The 18,992-nt window shown below is 38.9% G+C and overlaps 1 protein-coding gene across 1 annotated transcript in view; it reads right to left on the bottom strand.

Moving 5' to 3' along the window:
* Window positions 1–18,992, bottom strand: part of slc1a7a (solute carrier family 1 member 7a) — a 41,231-nt gene that overhangs the window by 6,131 nt on the left and 16,108 nt on the right. The window contains exons 3-10 of the mRNA XM_084912836.1: window positions 15,862–16,077; window positions 12,172–12,214; window positions 11,715–11,946; window positions 11,360–11,459; window positions 10,652–10,885; window positions 8,981–9,175; window positions 2,627–2,761; window positions 2,333–2,432 (exon numbers count right to left, since the gene is read on the bottom strand). Of these exons, the coding sequence (XP_084768962.1) occupies window positions 2,333–2,432; window positions 2,627–2,761; window positions 8,981–9,175; window positions 10,652–10,885; window positions 11,360–11,459; window positions 11,715–11,946; window positions 12,172–12,214; window positions 15,862–16,077 (1,255 nt within the window). The remainder of the gene's footprint in view (window positions 1–2,332; window positions 2,433–2,626; window positions 2,762–8,980; window positions 9,176–10,651; window positions 10,886–11,359; window positions 11,460–11,714; window positions 11,947–12,171; window positions 12,215–15,861; window positions 16,078–18,992) is intronic.

Genomic DNA, 18,992 nt, shown 5'->3' with positions numbered 1-18,992 from the left:
ACCTAGTTTGTAGCTCAACTTTCTGATTCATAGGCATCTCTTCACCTCACTAAGTGATTGACCTCTCAGAGTGCCATTTGAGACGTGAAGTTTGACGTTGTTGAGCCTGCATCCGTTATGTTAATGCAACACACTTTGCAAGTTAGCGTATGCTCGCTTCTAGTCTGAATGAAAGAAGTGTACCCAAATTTAATAACAAATGGCACAGCTCCAGATGTGCATCCCGCCGCAGCGATGGCCAGTGGTTTGATTCTGTGGTTGCTCTAAGCTCTGGCTGGACGAATGTATTATGTAATGCGTGACGTATGAGTAGTTCAGGCGGCACGTACTTAATTATTACCGGTAACAGTCTTTGTCGCTTTGTTACTGCTATCTCTCCTTGAGTGTTGTTTGAAAAAAACACTTTAATATCTTTTGTCTGTGAAGGTTCTCAGTCATCCAGGTCATGGTAGTCTAAAGAGCTTGGAAAGAAAAGCGTCTGGACTTCTTTAATATCTTACTATATGTATGGACAACAAAGATTTAAGAAACACTTCATTTATTTCACTGTGTATGATGCAACCTTTGGAAAAGGTTGTGTAAAAATCTTCATGACATTTAGAGTCCTCGCAGCCGATTAATTTAAAAACAAAAATTCACAAATTATTAGCATATTCAGAACATTTCCTTAACTAACAGAGACAAATGCACCGTCTCATGAAACAATGTGCAACTCAGGGCTGTGGTCTGTCCCTTATTTACATCTTAATTTTACCCTTTTACATGGATAAAAAATGGTTTTCAAGACTTGAGTCCCAAACCTTGAGTCTAAGTCAAGTCTGAAGTGTCGCGAGTGCAAGTCGCCATCTCTGCCTTGTGGGCACTGCAAGATTGCACTCCATTAGCACCAATGGTGTTGCTGGTGACTGTGGTCCCAACTGCCTTCGATTCATTAGTTCATTCATGTAGTTCTGTACTGATAAACCACCTTTCTCATGATCATCCAGAACCCATCAGGCAAGAGCATGGAGCTCCAGACTCAGAGGGAGCTCTCATTTTGTATTTCTTCAATTTCTGAATAAATTGCACCAACATTGGACAAAGGATATTGAAAGAAAAAGGCCACAGAGATGATTCATCAGTGTACTGAAGGAGGACAGGCAGAGGGCTGGTGTGACAAAACAAGATGCTAGGGACAGAGTGAGATGGATGCAAAAACACACAATAGCACACTATCAGTTATGGATTGGCCTCCCCTGAGGCCAGACCTCAACATTATTGAAGCAGCGTGGGATCATCCAGACAAAGAACCAAACAAAAGGCAGAAACATCCAAAGAAGAGTTTTGAATGTCCTCCAAGCCCAGAGAACTATTAGTGAAGACTACTTAAAGAAAGCTTGCCTAAGAGACTTCAGGCTGTGCTGAAGATGAAAGGTGATCATACCAAATATTGACTCTTAAGCTCATTAGTATAAAAACTCCGCCTTTTCTTCATATACTGTATTTCGATCTGTTTTTGTAAATGTTTTAATAAATCGGTACACCTTTTTTTCCATTTTCCTACCAAGATAAAAAGGGGCAGCTCAAGATGTTTGCACAGTAATCTGTGAATAGCTAGTCATTATTGCATATACTCTCTGTTAGAGTTAATGCATTGACAGCTATGACAGAATTGGCTATAAGCATCAAATCTACTTTCTTGCTGCTTGTTTTGCTGCCCGCCATTATCAGAATAATAATGTGCAGACTAATAATAATCCCCGATTGGCTCCCTTTAGTGATGGCAGATACAGTAAGTACATTTTAGCCTATTATTATTATAGTAAAATGCTGTGGTTATCTAACATGTTTTTATCCATTATAAATGATTTGTTCATAATGTTAATACACTGCTAATATATAAGCTGAGTCATATCTCTCTCTTGGCGCTCTTTTTTACTAGAGCTGTGATTTACTTAGCCTTGATTATCCAACAGAATTTGAGGAAGTGGAAATTGGTGGCCGATCACAAATAAAAGTTGTGTTTTGTTTTTGTGGTTTTGCAGTTCCTATTCCTCTGCTTCCGATCTTTCTGCTAAGAAAAGCTATCCAGGGAGAATACTTAACCGCATGAGAATAATATCTAGTTTTTATTTTCATACTTTCATCAAGAACGTAAATAAAGGGTAAATCTGTTGTACTACTTTTGGAGTTTGGAGTGTACGGAAAAGGAAATATTGTCACATTCTGTTTTCTGTCTGTCTTTCAGAGGAAGACAAATGCTGCTATAGTTAGGTCAGGAAGACCTTGAGAAAACAATGCGGGGATTGCTTGCAGCATCGAGGTCCGCTGATCTAACCTTAGATGTTCTCACCTGCTCTCCCTCTTTCACAAAATCCTTTCTGCAGATATGAGCCATGATTCCTGTGGCCAGAGCGTCGCCCATCACATTGACCATGGTCCTGAATCGATCCCTACACGACAAGGTCAAAAGTTATTCGCAGTGAAGACTGATGAAGACCGTGGTTTATACACCCTATAACAAGTTAGTGTGTATTCCTGATATTTTGCTGATTGTTGCTTTTTTCAACCTCTGTGCAAGAAGCTAAGAGTTACTGGTTGTTAACTATGATGATTGCTGTTAGAGAAAAAATTAACCTTTACTTACAAAGCCCAGTCGACAGCAATGATGAGAGTGATGTCATCAGTGGGCAAACCCACAGAGGTCAGCACGATCACCATGGTAACAAGACCAGCCTGTGGGATTCCAGCTGCACCGATGCTGGCGGCCGTGGCAGTGATGCTGAGAGAACAGAGAGAGAAAGTCGGGTACGTTTATCTTCAAAGGATATACAGGAACACGTCCTTATATATTACCTCCCTGAAATGAAGGTGCAGATCTGTTTGTGAGCACTGAAACCGCAGGGATGGAAAAATAAAGCAGACATAGGGACCGTGGAGAACTATAATTCTGAATTACTTTAATACATACTGTATGTGCCATGCATAACTTTTTTGCTTCTTCTTCAGTGCAGAGTGCAATATAGCTCTAATTACTCATCCATATTTACTTGGCAGCAGCAGTTTCAGCAGATTGATATTTTGTCCACAAATACACACGATCAGCTTATAAGAAGGGCATGAACTAATCCAAAGCCGGTGTATGGTAAGATAATTTCAATATGCATCACTCCCCTTAAACAGTGTTTGCTCATTTTCTACTCTAGCATGACAGATGCTGAAAAGTGGCATGACATAAACATTTCTGTGAACACTGGGTCCTTGTTTTCAGAGGTAGAAAAAAATAGGCTCCAGTTTTCTAGCTTTTGATTTTTCTGGGCAACAGAAAAACTGTCCCAGCACATTGCTAGACAGCATAACCACGTTCTTAGAAAACTGCCTCCACCTCCACCTCCAGCTTTTCTTTTTTTTTTTTTTGCTTCTAACTGACTCACTTTAAAATAGATCCCTAAAAAGGTTAATATTTTTTAAATTAGATTTTTCTAACAGAGCTTGTAGCAGTCACGTTACATCCTCTGGGGTTTAGAAATGAAGCCAGAGGAGAAGTGTGAAAAGCAACAGTTACTAAATGGCCACTTGAGGCTGCCTCCAAAATGAGTCAGTTCACAAGGATATCCATGTTGATATGTCCGACTTTACAACAGTAGAAAAATAATTTGTGGTCTCTACAGTTCAATTCAATTCAATTCAATTTTATTTATATAGCGCCAAATCACAACAAAAGTCGCCTCAAGGCGCTTCATAGATACAGAGAAAATCCCAACAATCATATGACCCCCTATGAGCAAGCACTTTGGCGACTCCCACAGTTGATTCCCACTCATTTGAACTGGCTAATTTCTATTTTTATTAATCTTCCAAATTATATTAGACGTTAAAATGTATGCATGGCAGCAGACAGCCACCATTAAAAATGTGTTTGCCACCTCTGAATTCACTTAATATGAAAAGCGTCAGGATTAGGGTGAATAGGCTCCTATAGACTGATTAAAATGCATGTTTAGAGTCAAGTACAAACGTGGTTTTTGCTTCTATGAATAGTTTTCTTCTAGATGACTCTGGTGTGTCATGGTAACTTTGACTCATGTGTCCCAGCCAAGTCGCTGTAGCACAGCGGATTCTGCTGGGCCTCGCATTTGTGGCATTTTATTGCAATTATCTGGTTTTACAATCATTTTTTACCTATTTGATGCAGATAATTATAATGATAATGCTAATGACTATGTGCTCAGTAAAAAAAATGATAGTATTTTAGTAATATTTTGCTATTACTTGGCTCTGATTAACCAATATGTGTGCACATGTCTGTTGCACCTGCACAGTTAATGGATTTAGCTTGCTAACCAAATTAAGAAGCATTAGTGTAGCCAGTAGCGGTTCTTGATATGGGCAACATGGGCGGTTACCCAGGGCGGCATCTGCAAAAAATTTTTTGCTCGTGCTCATGCTGCCCCGACATCAGCCAGCGCATTTTGGGAATGGCATAGGCACCGATCGGCTTTCTATCGCCCATTTGCTGGGAGTAAGGGCGCCCTCCCTTTGCGGGGTGCGCCTGCTGCTTGCAGTTGCGGCACAGTGAGGAGAGGGCGGGGGATTCTCTGGCTGGCTGGAGCAGCATCTAATATAACAAAATAAAACAAAATAAAAACAAAACAACAAACATGAAAACACCAGACATTATGGATACAGACTTATAATTTGCAACGATGTTTTTTCGAAATTCTATTCGAAAAGTGAGCGCGAGAGCCCTCAGTGCGCCTGCTGCTGAAGTCAAAGTAAACTTTATTGTCATCTCTGCTACATACAGTCCAGTATATAGAGAGACGAGGCGACGAGGCTCCAGTTAAAGCAGTGCAGGTAAACAAACAATAAATATAAGAAGAGTAAGAAAATTAGTATACACTTTAGGACTCAGGGTAAAGGGATCAATAACAGTTTAAAATTTACAGTTTCATGATTTAAAGTCTCACACACAACCCGTCGAAAGGGGAGGGGGGCCGTGCTGCTTCCAAGTAAAGCACATTTCATTCATAATGTTGTAAATCCAAGCCCATTATGTATTCATGATTTGTTCCTGGGTTGTGCGAAATCCCAGAAAACAAACCCTAGATAAAGCGAATCTGTGAACTAAGGTGTAGGTCTATTAGGGTAATGTTGTGGTGATCCTCAGGTTGGGGGATGGGTGTTCATACTGGAGTGCAAAATTAAAACCAATGGAAGATGGACAAGAAAAGTTCAAAGCCATCAGGTGCTCAGTTTAGAAAAAAAAGAGAAAAGAAGAGGAGGAGAAACGAGCAAAAGATGCAGGTAAGCAGATGTGTGATTGGATAATGGCAGGTCATCCTGAAACAGTCAGAATCAGAATACTTTATTAATCCCTAAGGAAATTATGTGGGTTACAGTTGCTCCAAGAAGAAATGGTAAAAATAGTAACGTTATGTTACAGATTTTACACACTTAAGAAATAACACTAATATATACAGATCACTCAATTATAAAAATCAAGGATTAACAGAGGTGATTATAAATAAATATCAAGAAAATTGACAAGATATTCCAGAGTAGAAAAGAGTGTGTGTAACTATTGCACTGTTTACAGTGCTTTATATGGAGGAGTTGTACAGGGAGATGTCCACGGGCAGGAATGATTTCCTGTGTCGTTCAGTGGTGCTTTTTGGTAATCTCAGTCTCTCACTGAACGTGCTTCTGTGACTAGCCAACACGTCATGGAGTGGGTGGGACTTATTATCCAACATTGTCTTTATCTTGGACAACATCTGCCTCTCAGACACCACCCTATCGGAGTCCAGCTCCGTCCCCACAACATTAATGAGCTTGTGGATCAGTTTATTTAGTCTGTTGGTGTCTGTGACCCTCAACCTGCTGCCCCAGCATGCAACAGCATAGAGGATAGCACTGACCACAAAAGAGATACAACAAGATAACATCAATTAGTAGGGATAGTGAAAACGTCTGTTAGCCACTTGACTATGATAGTAAACAGCAGACACTGATGTAGTTTACTGAATCTTTTGGACTGTGTTCAGCACAATATTAATTAGTCATCTGTGTAGACAGCGAGGTTATTACAGTTAACCTAAACTAAATTAAAGCTAGATGTGAAAACATTTAAATTAACTAATGTGGCAAAGAGAAGACTCAACTAAAAGCTTAACACTGATACGATTTTGTGATCTTAGAAAACAAAGCGTAATAAGAATACAGGGATGTTTTAGTATTTTTGTAGTTTGTTAAATTTTAATACAACTTGTCTGATGAGGCATTGATGGACTTAGTTATTGAGACGCTAGATGTCGATAACACTGTGACACAGGTGCTTGAAAAAGTTCTGTGTTTTTATTGGAACATTTTACGAAGTCTTACCTCTGACAAAGTAATTGAATACACTTAATTTAAAACTGAAACTAATAAGAAGTAAACAAAAACTATGTATGTTCAAACAATAAAAAACAAACTGAAACAAGAATCGTGGTAAAGTTTTTACAGTATCTGAAGATCCCAAAGGAACGGGATTAGAATTTAAAAATTTTCTGGAAACCCGTGTACATGACTTCTTGTCACGATCACAAGCTTCTCTTTAAAGCCTGTATATGCTCCCAGTAAGAAAGTATCTAGTATCTAGTATCAGTTACTCTTTTTAAACTATTTATACGCAGAGAGCATCTTTCCTACCACCCATTTTTTTCAGCTCACAGAGAAACAAGCTTAGCAGCGTCTCATCTGCAGTTTGTACCTATGAAAAATAGCACAATCTGTCTCTACTGCAACCATTTAAATGCTGCTGCACTGCTAATCCAACAAAATGATATATTATATAACAATCTTAATTGTAGAACTACATATTTTAGTTATGTAAAGTTTCAGATGCCTTGTCCACTACTGTGGAGAAAGAATTAAAATATTTTGGGACAGTGACAGTTTTGTCCAAGCTTCTAGACTTTTGAGTGCAATTTGACAGCTTTCTCCTGGAAAGAACAAGAGGTTGGGGTTCAGGTTGGGCTAGCATGCAGATGGAGCAGCTACGTGGTCAGTAGCCAAACCGCGCGAACAGGATGCAGAGGGGGAAAAAAAATATTATAATTCTCCGTGACAAGGGAGCTGAGTAATACAGGTCATATGGGTTTTACTGCCAAGGGATTATGAGGGAGTGTGCACAGACTGCAGCCATGAAGAGGTCTGCTCTTAACATTATTACAGTAGGACATCGATTCAGAGGAGGGACAGGACGTTTCCCTTAGCCCGAGCCTGGAGGGGTTGGTGGTGGTTTGCTTACTTTTGACTGAATATTACAGAGCTGTGGTGTTGGTAGGATGAGGCCTGTCAATATTTTTTCTGTATGTCTGTCTTTCCCCAGGGCTTCCAGACTGATTTAGCAGAAATCAGATCAGACTAAGAAGCTCACATGAGGCGTAATCTTTGTGACATTTACATATATGTGTATCTAGTAAATCCCACAATATTTTTATTAATTCAGAATTAAACTGAATGTGTGACGTTATTATTCACGTTGCAGACAGAGCACCAAAAACATGCCTGCTGTTCATTTTTGACCTTTTTCTTCCCGACTGCTGAGATATAAATATCTCGTTGTTGAATGTAACATATTTTTAAAATTCTGTTTTATTAAGAGAAATTAAGAGAAATTCAACTTCTTACCATGTCTTTGAATTATACTAAGACAAGAAATAAATTAAGTGGTTCGGTAATAGCTCTATAATTCCTCCCAATCAGTGCCAGGCTCCCAGTTACAGAGTTAATTCTCAGGCATTAAGTGGCAACTCTATAATTTAACAATAAAATAATATAATTTCTCTGAGATTTCTTTTAAATACGACTTAAATAAATCTGAGTAAATCAGTGTTTAATTAAGTTTTTGTAGTGGTGGATTTTAGTACCTTTTAACAGACATCTGCACACCAGCTGACAGAAAGAAGATAAATTATCTGCGTTTAATGAAAACACCTTTTTTCTTAGCAATTACTACAAATCTGGAGGTGAGCCTGACAAGATTTCCAAATGAATTTGAATTTTACCACTGTGACTTCATGAAGGTTCAATTTTGATTAAAGAATCTGTAGTTTGAACTATCCTGACCTTTAGTCTCAGGCAAAGAGGAGATCCCCAAGGAATCAATTCTACACTCAAAAACTTATTTAAGTCCAAAACGCTGGATTACACATAAAGTTTCTGTGTAATTTTGTAAAATAAATATAATATAAAATGTTACATTTAATGGAATCAGGTCAAAATGTACTTCACACCTTTTTTCCTTAATGATTAAATATTTTAATAAATAAACCTCTGATTTTATATATTTCATTTGTGTTTTACCTACAACTTTTTCCTTCATGTTTATGAGCGGAAACAATAATTTTGGAGTGTGCATATAGGCAAATGTGTTTAAACTCTACGTTGTTGTCCACAACCACTATCCGCTAACATTTGATGTGTACAATGCAATCTCTTCTTTTATTCCAATACATTTATTTAAGCCATGCAAGAAAGTGAGTGAAATTATAGAAGCAGCTGTTAAAAAATGGTTTAGTATGCTAGTATCAATCCGATACCAAGTAAATACAGGGCCAGGATTGCAGATACCAGGTACCAGTATTTTTAACCTATAAGAGCATGTAGTGGAGAGCAGTGTGTCGTGATTTAAGAAGTGAATAGTCACACCTTTCACCTTCTTCTACTTTTTGGATAACTGAAATGTAAGTGTGCCTGTCTCTAAAGCACCTTGGGTCAGCTTCTGTTGTTTAAAATGTTTAATTTCCCCCCAAAACGCTTTATTTAACACAACTCAGTGAGCTACATACTGAACGAAATATCGATCCTATTGCACCAGTATCAATCCGATACCAGTACCAGCGTTGGTATCAGTACTATTGATGTTTGGATTGATCCACCAACTTCAACTGTGCACATTTACTTGCTTACATCCCATTATGAGTCAGATTTTTTGACTTGTGATGCCCCTTACCTGATGGTGATGATTTGCCCAAAGTCCAGTTCGTAATTGTTCACTTGGGCGATGAAGATGGCTGCCACGGCCTCATAGAGCGCCGTACCATCCATGTTGATGGTGGCCCCGACTGGCAGCACGAAGCGGATGATGCGTCTGTCGATATGGTTGTTCTCAAGGAGGCACTTGAAGGTGATAGGCAGCGTAGCAGAGCTGCAGGAGGGAAAGAAAAAGTAGGCAGTGTAATCAGTTGTGTTATAGCAGGAAATGTCTCTTGGGTTCAAGCCACTGACAAAAAAACCCAATAAAAGCATGAATAAAGCAAGTAGCTCCTATTTTTCTGTGTAAAGTGGGAACCTGTAAGCAAGGAAATAATACAAGTATGCTGGATGAAGATTTAGGTTTTTAGATGTATTTCTTTCTTTCTTTCTTTCTTTCTTTCTTTCTTTCTTTCTTTCTTTCTTTCTTTCTTTCTTTCTTTCATTTAGCCACAAACCAACAAATGATAAACTGAACAAATTAAGCGATCAATTAACTGGAAAATATCATCCTTATTCCTTCCTGGAAGATCCGACTGACCTCAGAGATAGTGAGAGGGTCTTCAGTTCTCCTTTAGAGACAATATAAAATCTTTCTTTCCTAGTGCACTACTAAGAGAAAAATGATTTTTAGTGTACTGGACTTCATTTCTTGCTTTCTTTTTGTTTTCTCCTGCAGGCAGCAAACATTTACAGTCCTTAAAGTTTCTCAGAACACCACCAGAGCTGTAGCTGAAAGAAAAAAGGTAAACTTAACAACTGAGAAACACAGTGCTGCTGCTTTTAGACTGGTTTATATATTCTCAAACTCCTTGTAGGTGTTTGGGATTCTGGCTTACTCTTTTTTCTGTGTTTGGTCATACTCTGCAAACACTGGTCACGATTCAATAAACCTCTGTCGACTTAATGAGTTTATAACCCCTGATGTGACACTGCTCAGCGTGACTGTTATTGTTAGCTTTAGTGAGGACAAGTAACAAAAAGATTTCCTGGCTATTCTGAACACATGTTTGTGGCATTGACCGTGGACTTAAATGCAGTAAACACACTAAAAAGTTGCAGCGTGGTTGGAAAGAAATATATCAGTAAACACAGTGTAAAAGACAGCCCTGAGGTGGAGTATGATGTTAGGGTTACAGAAAAAAAAAATCACCAACAAACATCCATTTCATTTCCTCTATTTTCGTTCCTAATAGAGCATAAAAGCAATTTTTCTTTGGCCTTGGCCCTCTCTTTGTGTTGATATTTCTGCTGGACCATAAATGGAGGCTTATACAGATTGTGGTCATCATTGTTTTCTTTTCTTCTGGGAAACATCCTAATGGCATGGAAAAATGTATATGTATGTATATATGTATATGTATGTATCATTTACCAGTGATTTTTTTTCTTTCTTTTTCTTTGAGACCCTTTGAGGTTATTTTGCATATATGTACCACAAGAAAATGCTACGAAAAAAGCCAGCTGATTCACATCAAAGATAAATGTAACTGACTAAATGTAGTAGGTACATGTGTGAAAGAAGTCCTGATGATTCATTTACAGACACAGTTTTTAAATAAAGTCTGTGTGCATTTCTCTGCGCATCAAGCTTTATAATAATAATAACAATAATTTAGGACCTGTAGATCTGCAAAGTCATATGCTTTACCTGGAGGAAGTGGCTAAGGAGATGAGAAGGGCTTGCAGAATGCCTCTTATGTAAACTATGGGGCTTTTCTTGGTGATGAAGAAGTACATGGCCGGGAGGATGAACAGTCCGTGCAGCACCAAGCCCATTACCACAGTGATGGCATAAAAGCCCAACTTCTTCCCCATAGCCGAAGGGTCGTCCATCTCTAAGATCTTTCCAGCCACCAGAAACACAATACCAAAGGGGAAATACCTGCAGAAAGGAGGAGGGAAGGATTGCTGAACACAGTGATACTAATATTAGCATGTTGACATATTTAATCCAAACAATTTTAATATGCTGGTGGTTACTAGTTTCAAGGACCTATGATCTTAATATAATGTGTAGGATGCTAACATTTGCAAGTAGTGGACAGATAAAAGGCTAATAAATGACCAGTCTAGCATCGTCACAATAAACCTTCACTAGATGAAGGCTTTAAAGTGGGGCATGTCTGTTTCACCTTTTTTTTGTAATCCATCCAATTGTTGTTGAGACATTTACCTAAATACGAAAAAGTCTGATCTAACTAATATCAGAATATTTCAAATTTAACATGCTGTAGAGTGAATGGCAAACAGTGCAGGGTTTTTTTTTTATCAGTGTTAGTTATAGTTGATCAGTAAAACTTCACAAATGTTGTTACTTTTCTTTTGTTAGGGGTTTCTTGTAAAATACTGCTCTTACCAAATGACAATGGCAACAATCTTCAAAACCGCCTCATTCAAACTCTGACAAAAGTTGACCAAAGCACTTCCGTTGGGTCCCATTCTTCCCAGCATTATTCCTGAACGGGAAAAGGAAAAAAAATATGCAAGCATGCATCTGCAGTGATGTTTTCAACAGTATTAAGTGATAAGAATGGAAACATTTGTTTGTTCCCTGCACAGCACAGAATGAATGAAGATGTTGAACCAATGGTGGGTGGAAACCAAAATCATCGGCCCTTTGAGGCCTCACTTAAGTTTGCTTTTTTGAGATATATATTTATGCATGTGCATTGTGGATGTTAGTGCATGTGGGATTCATGTCAAACACCTACCCATGGTTGCAGAGAATATAACGATCCCCAGTACATTCATGCCTTCGCTGGTGCCGGGAGATGTTTTCACGATGACATCAGGAGGTGGTGTTAGATCCAGAGAGAAGTTCTGGGTGTCGGTGCCATTGTCATCCTGGATGCCATAAATGTAGACCCTCCGCGTGGTTGTCTCATCCAGGAGCTGAGCGACTGTCGGTTTGGGGATGAGTTCTGCGACTCTCTGGGTTCGATACTTGAAACCAAAACAGAGCACAGTGAACGTGACATACCAGATTCTTACATGATAATGAAACGCACTCATTCGTGTTTGCATTCTCGCACGGCAACAGATTAATTTTATTCTTTTTGCAAATGCATTGAAATAAATGGACAATAGAAGATAATATAAAGAGACGTTGCTGTTTAGATTAAAGATTAGGGGGTAACAGAAATCTATGCTTTCAGCATTTGAGCTTACCTGTTGAAACGTAGCTTGGACCAAGTTGGCTGGAAACATGTTGCTATAAAAGAGAATTTAGGGAATTTGTTAATATCTTTCAGTGAATAGCAGACGCATTGTAATGGATCCAAAGTAAAATGTAGGTTAAACATCCCAGAAATGTAATCAATGCAAGGCTGTAATCAGAGAAATGGAACAGTTATAAGCTTTGCTTTAACAAAAGCTTTTTCTGTGTATCTCCTCTTTTTTATATTGGCTTTGATATTACGGGGTAAATCTTTCCTGTACATCTCCTCCCTGTGAAATTGGAATTGATTAAATCAGAAATTCAAAGAAGGATGACAGCTTCTTTATGGATTCTGCATCATTACTACTGTGCAAGAAGTCTTACTCTAATAAAATTACACTGAAAGTTTGCTTTGTTGGTAAATAGACTTTTCTGCATCAGTCCTATCAGTCCTGACAAATGAAAATCTCCACATTGTCCTTTATTTCCACCCTGAAAGCTCCACACACGCTATAGTACATTTTATTAACCGCTCTAAAAAAGCCCTCGTATCTCATATCTCTGAAGAAAAGGATATTGAGTTCTTCAGTTCTTGAGCTGCCACAGAGTGGACTCAGGTGCAAGGAAGGATGAAATGTGAAGACAGAGGAGCAGGCAGAATGGGGACAGAAGAAAATAGAGAACAATCTCTTTCTGGAGAGGAAAACAGATGCCCAACATCCATCGAGGTGAAATGAAAGGTTGTCCGACAAACTCATTCAAAGGATCAAAGTTAAAATGAGATACGTTGGTTAATGACTATATATTTCCAGGATGAGTTATTGATAGAGCATCATAAACTCTAAGTATGACTAATACGACTAGTCCTCTCTCTGTTTTTGTCATGTAATAAATAGCAAATGAGTCACTGTATCCTTACACAGTGTAAGCTGGGATGTGGATTGGCCCCACGTTCATGCAGACCACAGATGAATATAAAGTAAGTGAGCAGACCTGCATCGTGATCACTGTAATTTAATTGTCAAAGTTTGGTGTTTTTTAAATAAGTTTTTTTCTGTAATTCAGTTTCGACCACTGATTTAAGAGCTGAGACAACACAGCGACAGGTGTCTAGTAGCACTATATCCTGACAGAAGAGGAGGGTCAGGTATTTAAAAGGTATTCTTTTTTATTTAAATAGAAGTTATATAAAAAGCTAAATATGCTTTAGTTCATGAATTATCTGTAACAAAAATGATGGTCCTGTTCAAAGGGAGTTTTTCCTGTTAAAAGGGAGTTTTTCCTGTTAAAAGGGAGTTTTTCCTTCCCGCTGTCACCACAGTGCTTGCTCATAGGGGGGGTCATACAATTGTTGGGATTTTCTTTGTTTTCTTTGTATTATTGTAGGGTCTTTACCTTATAATATAAAGCGCCTTGAGGCAACTATTGTTGTGATCTGTTGGGTGGCTGTAGCTCAGGAGGTAGAGCAGGTCACCTACTGATTGGAAGGTTAGTGGTTTGATCCTTGGCTCCTCCAGTCTGCATGTCAAGTATCCTTGGGCAAGATACTAACCCCAAGTTGCTCTCCGATGCATCCATCGGAGTATGAATGTGTGTGAATGTAGTTAGATAGCACTAAGTATAGATAAAGTGCTTGTGAGAATGGGTGTGATTGGGTGAATGTGGCATGTTGTATAGAGCGCTTTGAGTACTCCGAGAGAGTAGAAAAGCGCTATATAAGAATCAGACCATTTACCATCTGGCACTGTATAAATAAAATGCATGGAATTTCTGCCATCTAATATGCTGATTATATATTTATGTTAAGATGCAGTTGAACAGGTGTACCTAAAACGTGACCAAGCCACTGAGCCACAGTGTCTTTAGGACAGAAGACAAAGTCAGATTTCTCACAGCACATCATTGCTGTTCCACGATATGTAGGAAGGAAATCCCAGATACTACACAAACATGACTAATAACTAATAAAGTATTTGTTTTTTAAGTCAAGAGTTGCTGGGATCACTAAATGCACAATGAATGACGAGTGAGTGATCTAATAAATACAGGAGAGTTATGAGGTGCCTTTTGTTTACGTGCAGACTACTGCCTGTGTAGTATTCTTTGCAAAGAGACTACTGTCCAAGGTCCGCGTTGTATTAGTGCTGCTGGTAAATCCCACAGTGACACAGAATTTAAACCACAATCAGAAATCACATCACATTTAAGATGCAGTGAGATTAAAAGCCACACTGCATCTGGGTACGTGTACATTAAGAAGAGTGACGTTAAAAACCATATGGCAAAGATTTCCAGAAACATTGCAGAGTGAGTCACAAGACTGCGGTGAGTATCCTGCACAGATCGGACCAGCGGGATATCCAATCAGAGCAAAGCTGGCTAATGAAACACTCTGACCCCAGGGTTCCCCTAATAAATCCAAGAATGCACATATTCTTACATAGCATGCTCATTATAGATGCTTATCCAACACATTCACACACGAGCATTGACAGTCGAGTGATACAGCAGGCCTGCATGATAGATGAAGGCTGTAAAGAAGCTTTGCGGGATAAATCCAAAGCACAGCTGTGCTCTGTAACCCCCCCCTCAAACACACACACACACACACACACACACACACACACACACACACACACACACACACACACACACACACACACACACACACACACACACACATAGAATCTGTGAACAACAAAGCTTCACCACTGCACATGATCAGGTCATAGATGGATTTCATAGGCTTGGCCAGTTTATTACTCCCTCTTATTGACAGTGTGACTGGAAGTGAGTCTTCCAACTCTATTTTATTCCTGATATTATTTTCAAAAGTTCATTTTCCCAAAAAACAAAATTAGTTCATAATTCATCATTTCCATGTTTTTGTTTGCCTCCCATTCTGTGCATTTAGGTTAAAAAACCACAATAAATATCAGATATCCTTGTGCACAGGTCCACACCTCAGCCGCTCTTCTTTTAGTCTACTGACCTGCCGCGAGTCTCTGTCATGTTTCAGGTCTATCTCTAGCACAACAACCCGGCCCTTCAGCAGCACTAATTAGCTTAGCACAATAACCCACTGGCACATAAGGTTCCAGGCTTTACACTCCGACCTCAAGCACCTCCTTGACTTCTGCCTCCATGAGCACGCAGAGCAAATCTGCTTTTCATTCACGCTATATCCTACACACGTTTGTTTCATTTGCAAAACCGCAAAAGCCAAAACACGCACATTAGCAATACAGCATGTGAATTAGATTCGCTCTGGAATAAAGTCCATCTTCTCCATGGATTTTTTTTCTTTCTGCTAGATTGTTTTTCTTAAGATTATTTTCCATGACTTTGTTGATATGAAATTGCACATAAGCATTTTTTAAGCTTTATTCATTTTTAAATACAACATTTCCATGTTGGTTAAAAAAGCAACAAGAGGCTGAATTTTAATGAGTTAAACAAAAGTCTTTCCCAACATCTTGTTCATCTAATGACTCAGATTTCTCTGAAGCCTCACTTTTGAACTATTGACACTAAATACACAAACTTACTTTAATCCAAAGTTTTTACTCCCTTCATCCTTCTTCCATTGGACTACATAAAAACAAGCACTTAGGCAACTCTCTTTGACATAGTCTATGCATTTTCTGGCGCTACACTTGCAGCGCTCTGAGCATAACAGGAAATAATTAGTGGTCTCTTACCGAATGAGGTCCAGCAGAGCATCAGCAGAGCTGGTCATTGGCTTCTTGCTGTCCTCAGAATCCTCCTTCTGTGCAGCTCCACCCGGGTGAATGATGTAAACCATGACAATGCCAACTACCACAGCAACAAAGGTGGTCCACAGGTAGTATGAAATGGTCATTATTCCCAAGCGGCTGGAGCACTTGGCATCCAGAGCAGCCAGACCGGACATCAAACTGAGAGCAAGTGGAGACACACAAAGGCGGAAAGAGACAAGATAGAGTTAGAAACCAAGAGGGAGTTGAAGAGATTGTGGCTGAAGAGATGCTTCTGCTCAGTGTCAGAGTGAACATTTTGAAGCTGAATTTTTAATTTTCCTGCAGGAGAAGAAAATCAGTAGTGATCAGCTACATGCAGCTGCAAATGTTCAGCCAACTCATGTAATGTAGATCCTTGCTGTAACCATTTACCCTGCAAACAAGTGGCCGTCTACTACACAATCCAAAATACAACTATTTAGTATTTTCTTGCTTTACTGATGCTAGATTTAACTTTAAAACTCTTGACTATTAGAATAAAAGTTCCCAAACATATGAATGAGTATGCTGGGTCTTAAAGTGTATTATGATGAAAATAAACTGCTGGTGGTTCAACAGGCTCCAAATTTGTGAAACGCCAGAGGAAATATTCTGGCAAGCTTCAAATTCAGCATTCACCTTAATAACATGCTTTATGTGGATATGAAAGCAAGCAGAGCTTTAACTAGGCGTGCAGCTTTGAAATGAATGCAGCACTTAACCAATCTCAATCAGCCTGTTTCAATTTTGAGAAGCTCTCCGTGTAAGCCTCCGCATTCTTAAACAAGGCACGGCTTCTTCTACCTTAAGATACGTGAATTCAGCCGTGTAGCTTTGCACTCATCCCTCGATGCCAGTGAAGGCGATGAAAAGTTGTTCTTACAAACATTCAAAACAGTCGATGTTAATTTGCATTTGTATGGGCAGCTCTGAATACAGCGTCTTTTCAGATATTTGTTTTCACTGTACAAAGATGGTGACGCTCGTCGTATATACAAAAAAAAGGAGTGAATGAGGGAGATTCACATAATTGGCTTCTCGGTGAGTGTAAAAAAAGTGAAAAATAAATGCAAATGACATATTTTTGGGAAGTGTGGGAGGATGTGGAGGGTGATGCTCGTGAAAGCAGGGAAACAGCGGTGGAGAGATCTTGAGCTGGGGAGACAAGATTTTCTCCCCATCCTGTGTAATCTGGTTCGACTTTGCAAGTGTTTGGGTGGATGTGCTGAGTTTTTCTGTGCACTCGCTGCCTGTGCTGAAACTCATACTGTCATGCCTCCTTCCATCATTTTTCAAATGCAAACTAGAGAGTCTCCATCTCCTGCAGGTTTCACACTGGGGACTATTGTGCTTTGAAAAGCCAGTCTGGTCACATGAATGGAAACTTGCGTTTTTCCACTGAAGCCAAATCATAATTTCACAGCTGCAAAAACGCTGATGCGCTTGAATGATAAATAAAGTCACATCTTCACTTGATTTTGCTGTAACTATGGTAACTATAGCACAATCTTGGCTTCCTAAGTGGAAAAAATGATGCTTTTCCAGTTCAGAGTATATGAAACATTTACTGAGGACTAAAGTTCAGACAGTCAATTCATCTGCATAGATCACTCACCTTGGTTGAGATGTTAAAATGAAAATGTAACTGAATGGTTAAAGAACCACAAGTGTAAGTACAGGATGATAGCAAATTCTAACACTGTTAAATTACTACTGGTTACACTGGATAAAGTCAAGGTGGTGTGTTGGTAGTCCACTGGTGCTACGCAGAGATTTAGAGATTCATATCTACAGCTGTGTACTCTTATCTGAAAATTAAGTGGAATAATAATAACGTGACTGCTTTTATTCAGGTTTATGCTGTTGTTGTTCTCTTCGCTCAGTCCTGGAAAAGACACAGGTTTGATAAAAAAAGTCTTTGTAGTGAAGTGAAACAGTGTTAAAAAAAACTACTAAAAAACTGTCACCTGTAATTTTGTCTGTGCTGCTTTAACATTTTTGACATTGTTTCTTGTGGTGATCTTTTGCTGCTTTCTTTCCTGTTTGTGACAATTTTTAAAGCAATCAACATTTCACCCACTCTGTAGTCTCTGAACTGGTTAAATATCTACAACTTTTTTCTGCGTAGCAAAAATGCTTCACAATTAGACTCAACCCAGGAACGCTGGAAACTGGTTTGTTACTAAAAGTGAAAGCACAGTCTCTCTGTGAGGAAACCTTTAATGTAATGTTTCATTTTGCTTATAAGTAGCCCAGACTTGCAGATCCCTCGCACCGATCCATCCATGCATCTAAAGGGATTAGAACCTAACTTGTCAATCATAGGGCAACAGGTTGGGTACATCTTGGACAGCTCATTTCTTTATATTTTTCAGACTTGCTTGTCATTTTTTATGGTTTTGAGCTGGCTTTCTCGATACCTGTCAAAGATTTTCTTTGGTCATTGGCTAATTTGCCCCTCTTCAGTTCAGTCTTCATACCTGATCATTTTCAGAGAACTTTCTTTGTTACTTCAGCCACTAACACTGACCAATCATTCAGGCCTGTGGTGTAGGAGATCTTGACATCACTGATGTAATTATAAAAGCAGAAATGTACAGACAGATTTTACCATTTGATTGACAGTGGCTTCATTCTTAAGCATGACAACAGTGCCATACGCACTGCCAGTACAGTTAAGACACACCTGGATAGAAAACCAGTCAATGAAAGGTTGGCCTCCCCAGAGGCCAGACCCTGAACATTACTGAAGCCTCTTGACAGAGAACAAAAGGCAGCCGACATCCAAAGATCTTTGAATGTCCTTCAAGAAGTTTGGAGAACTATTCCTGAAGACTACTTCAAGAAATTAAAAGAAAGCTTGCCTAAGAGAGTTCAATATGTGTTGCAGAGTAAAGATGGTCATTTCAAATACTGACTTCAAAACTTAGAATTGTACAAACTCTGTTTTTGTCTTATATACTGTATTTCTGTGTTTTTTTTGGAAAACCACTACAACAATTAACTGGTAATAAAACATTTTTTAACGTTTCTTATTCAAAATGCAGCTGAGTATAAATGTCAGTGTCAATAAT

Source organism: Perissodus microlepis, chromosome 18 (genome assembly GCF_051167445.1).
Source record: "Perissodus microlepis isolate ML-2025 ecotype Zambia chromosome 18, ASM5116744v1, whole genome shotgun sequence".
In the NCBI taxonomy this organism is placed as follows: domain Eukaryota; kingdom Metazoa; phylum Chordata; class Actinopteri; order Cichliformes; family Cichlidae; genus Perissodus; species Perissodus microlepis.
The sequence above is the reverse complement of the archived record's forward strand: the minus strand, read 5'-3'. Positions and strand labels throughout refer to the sequence as shown.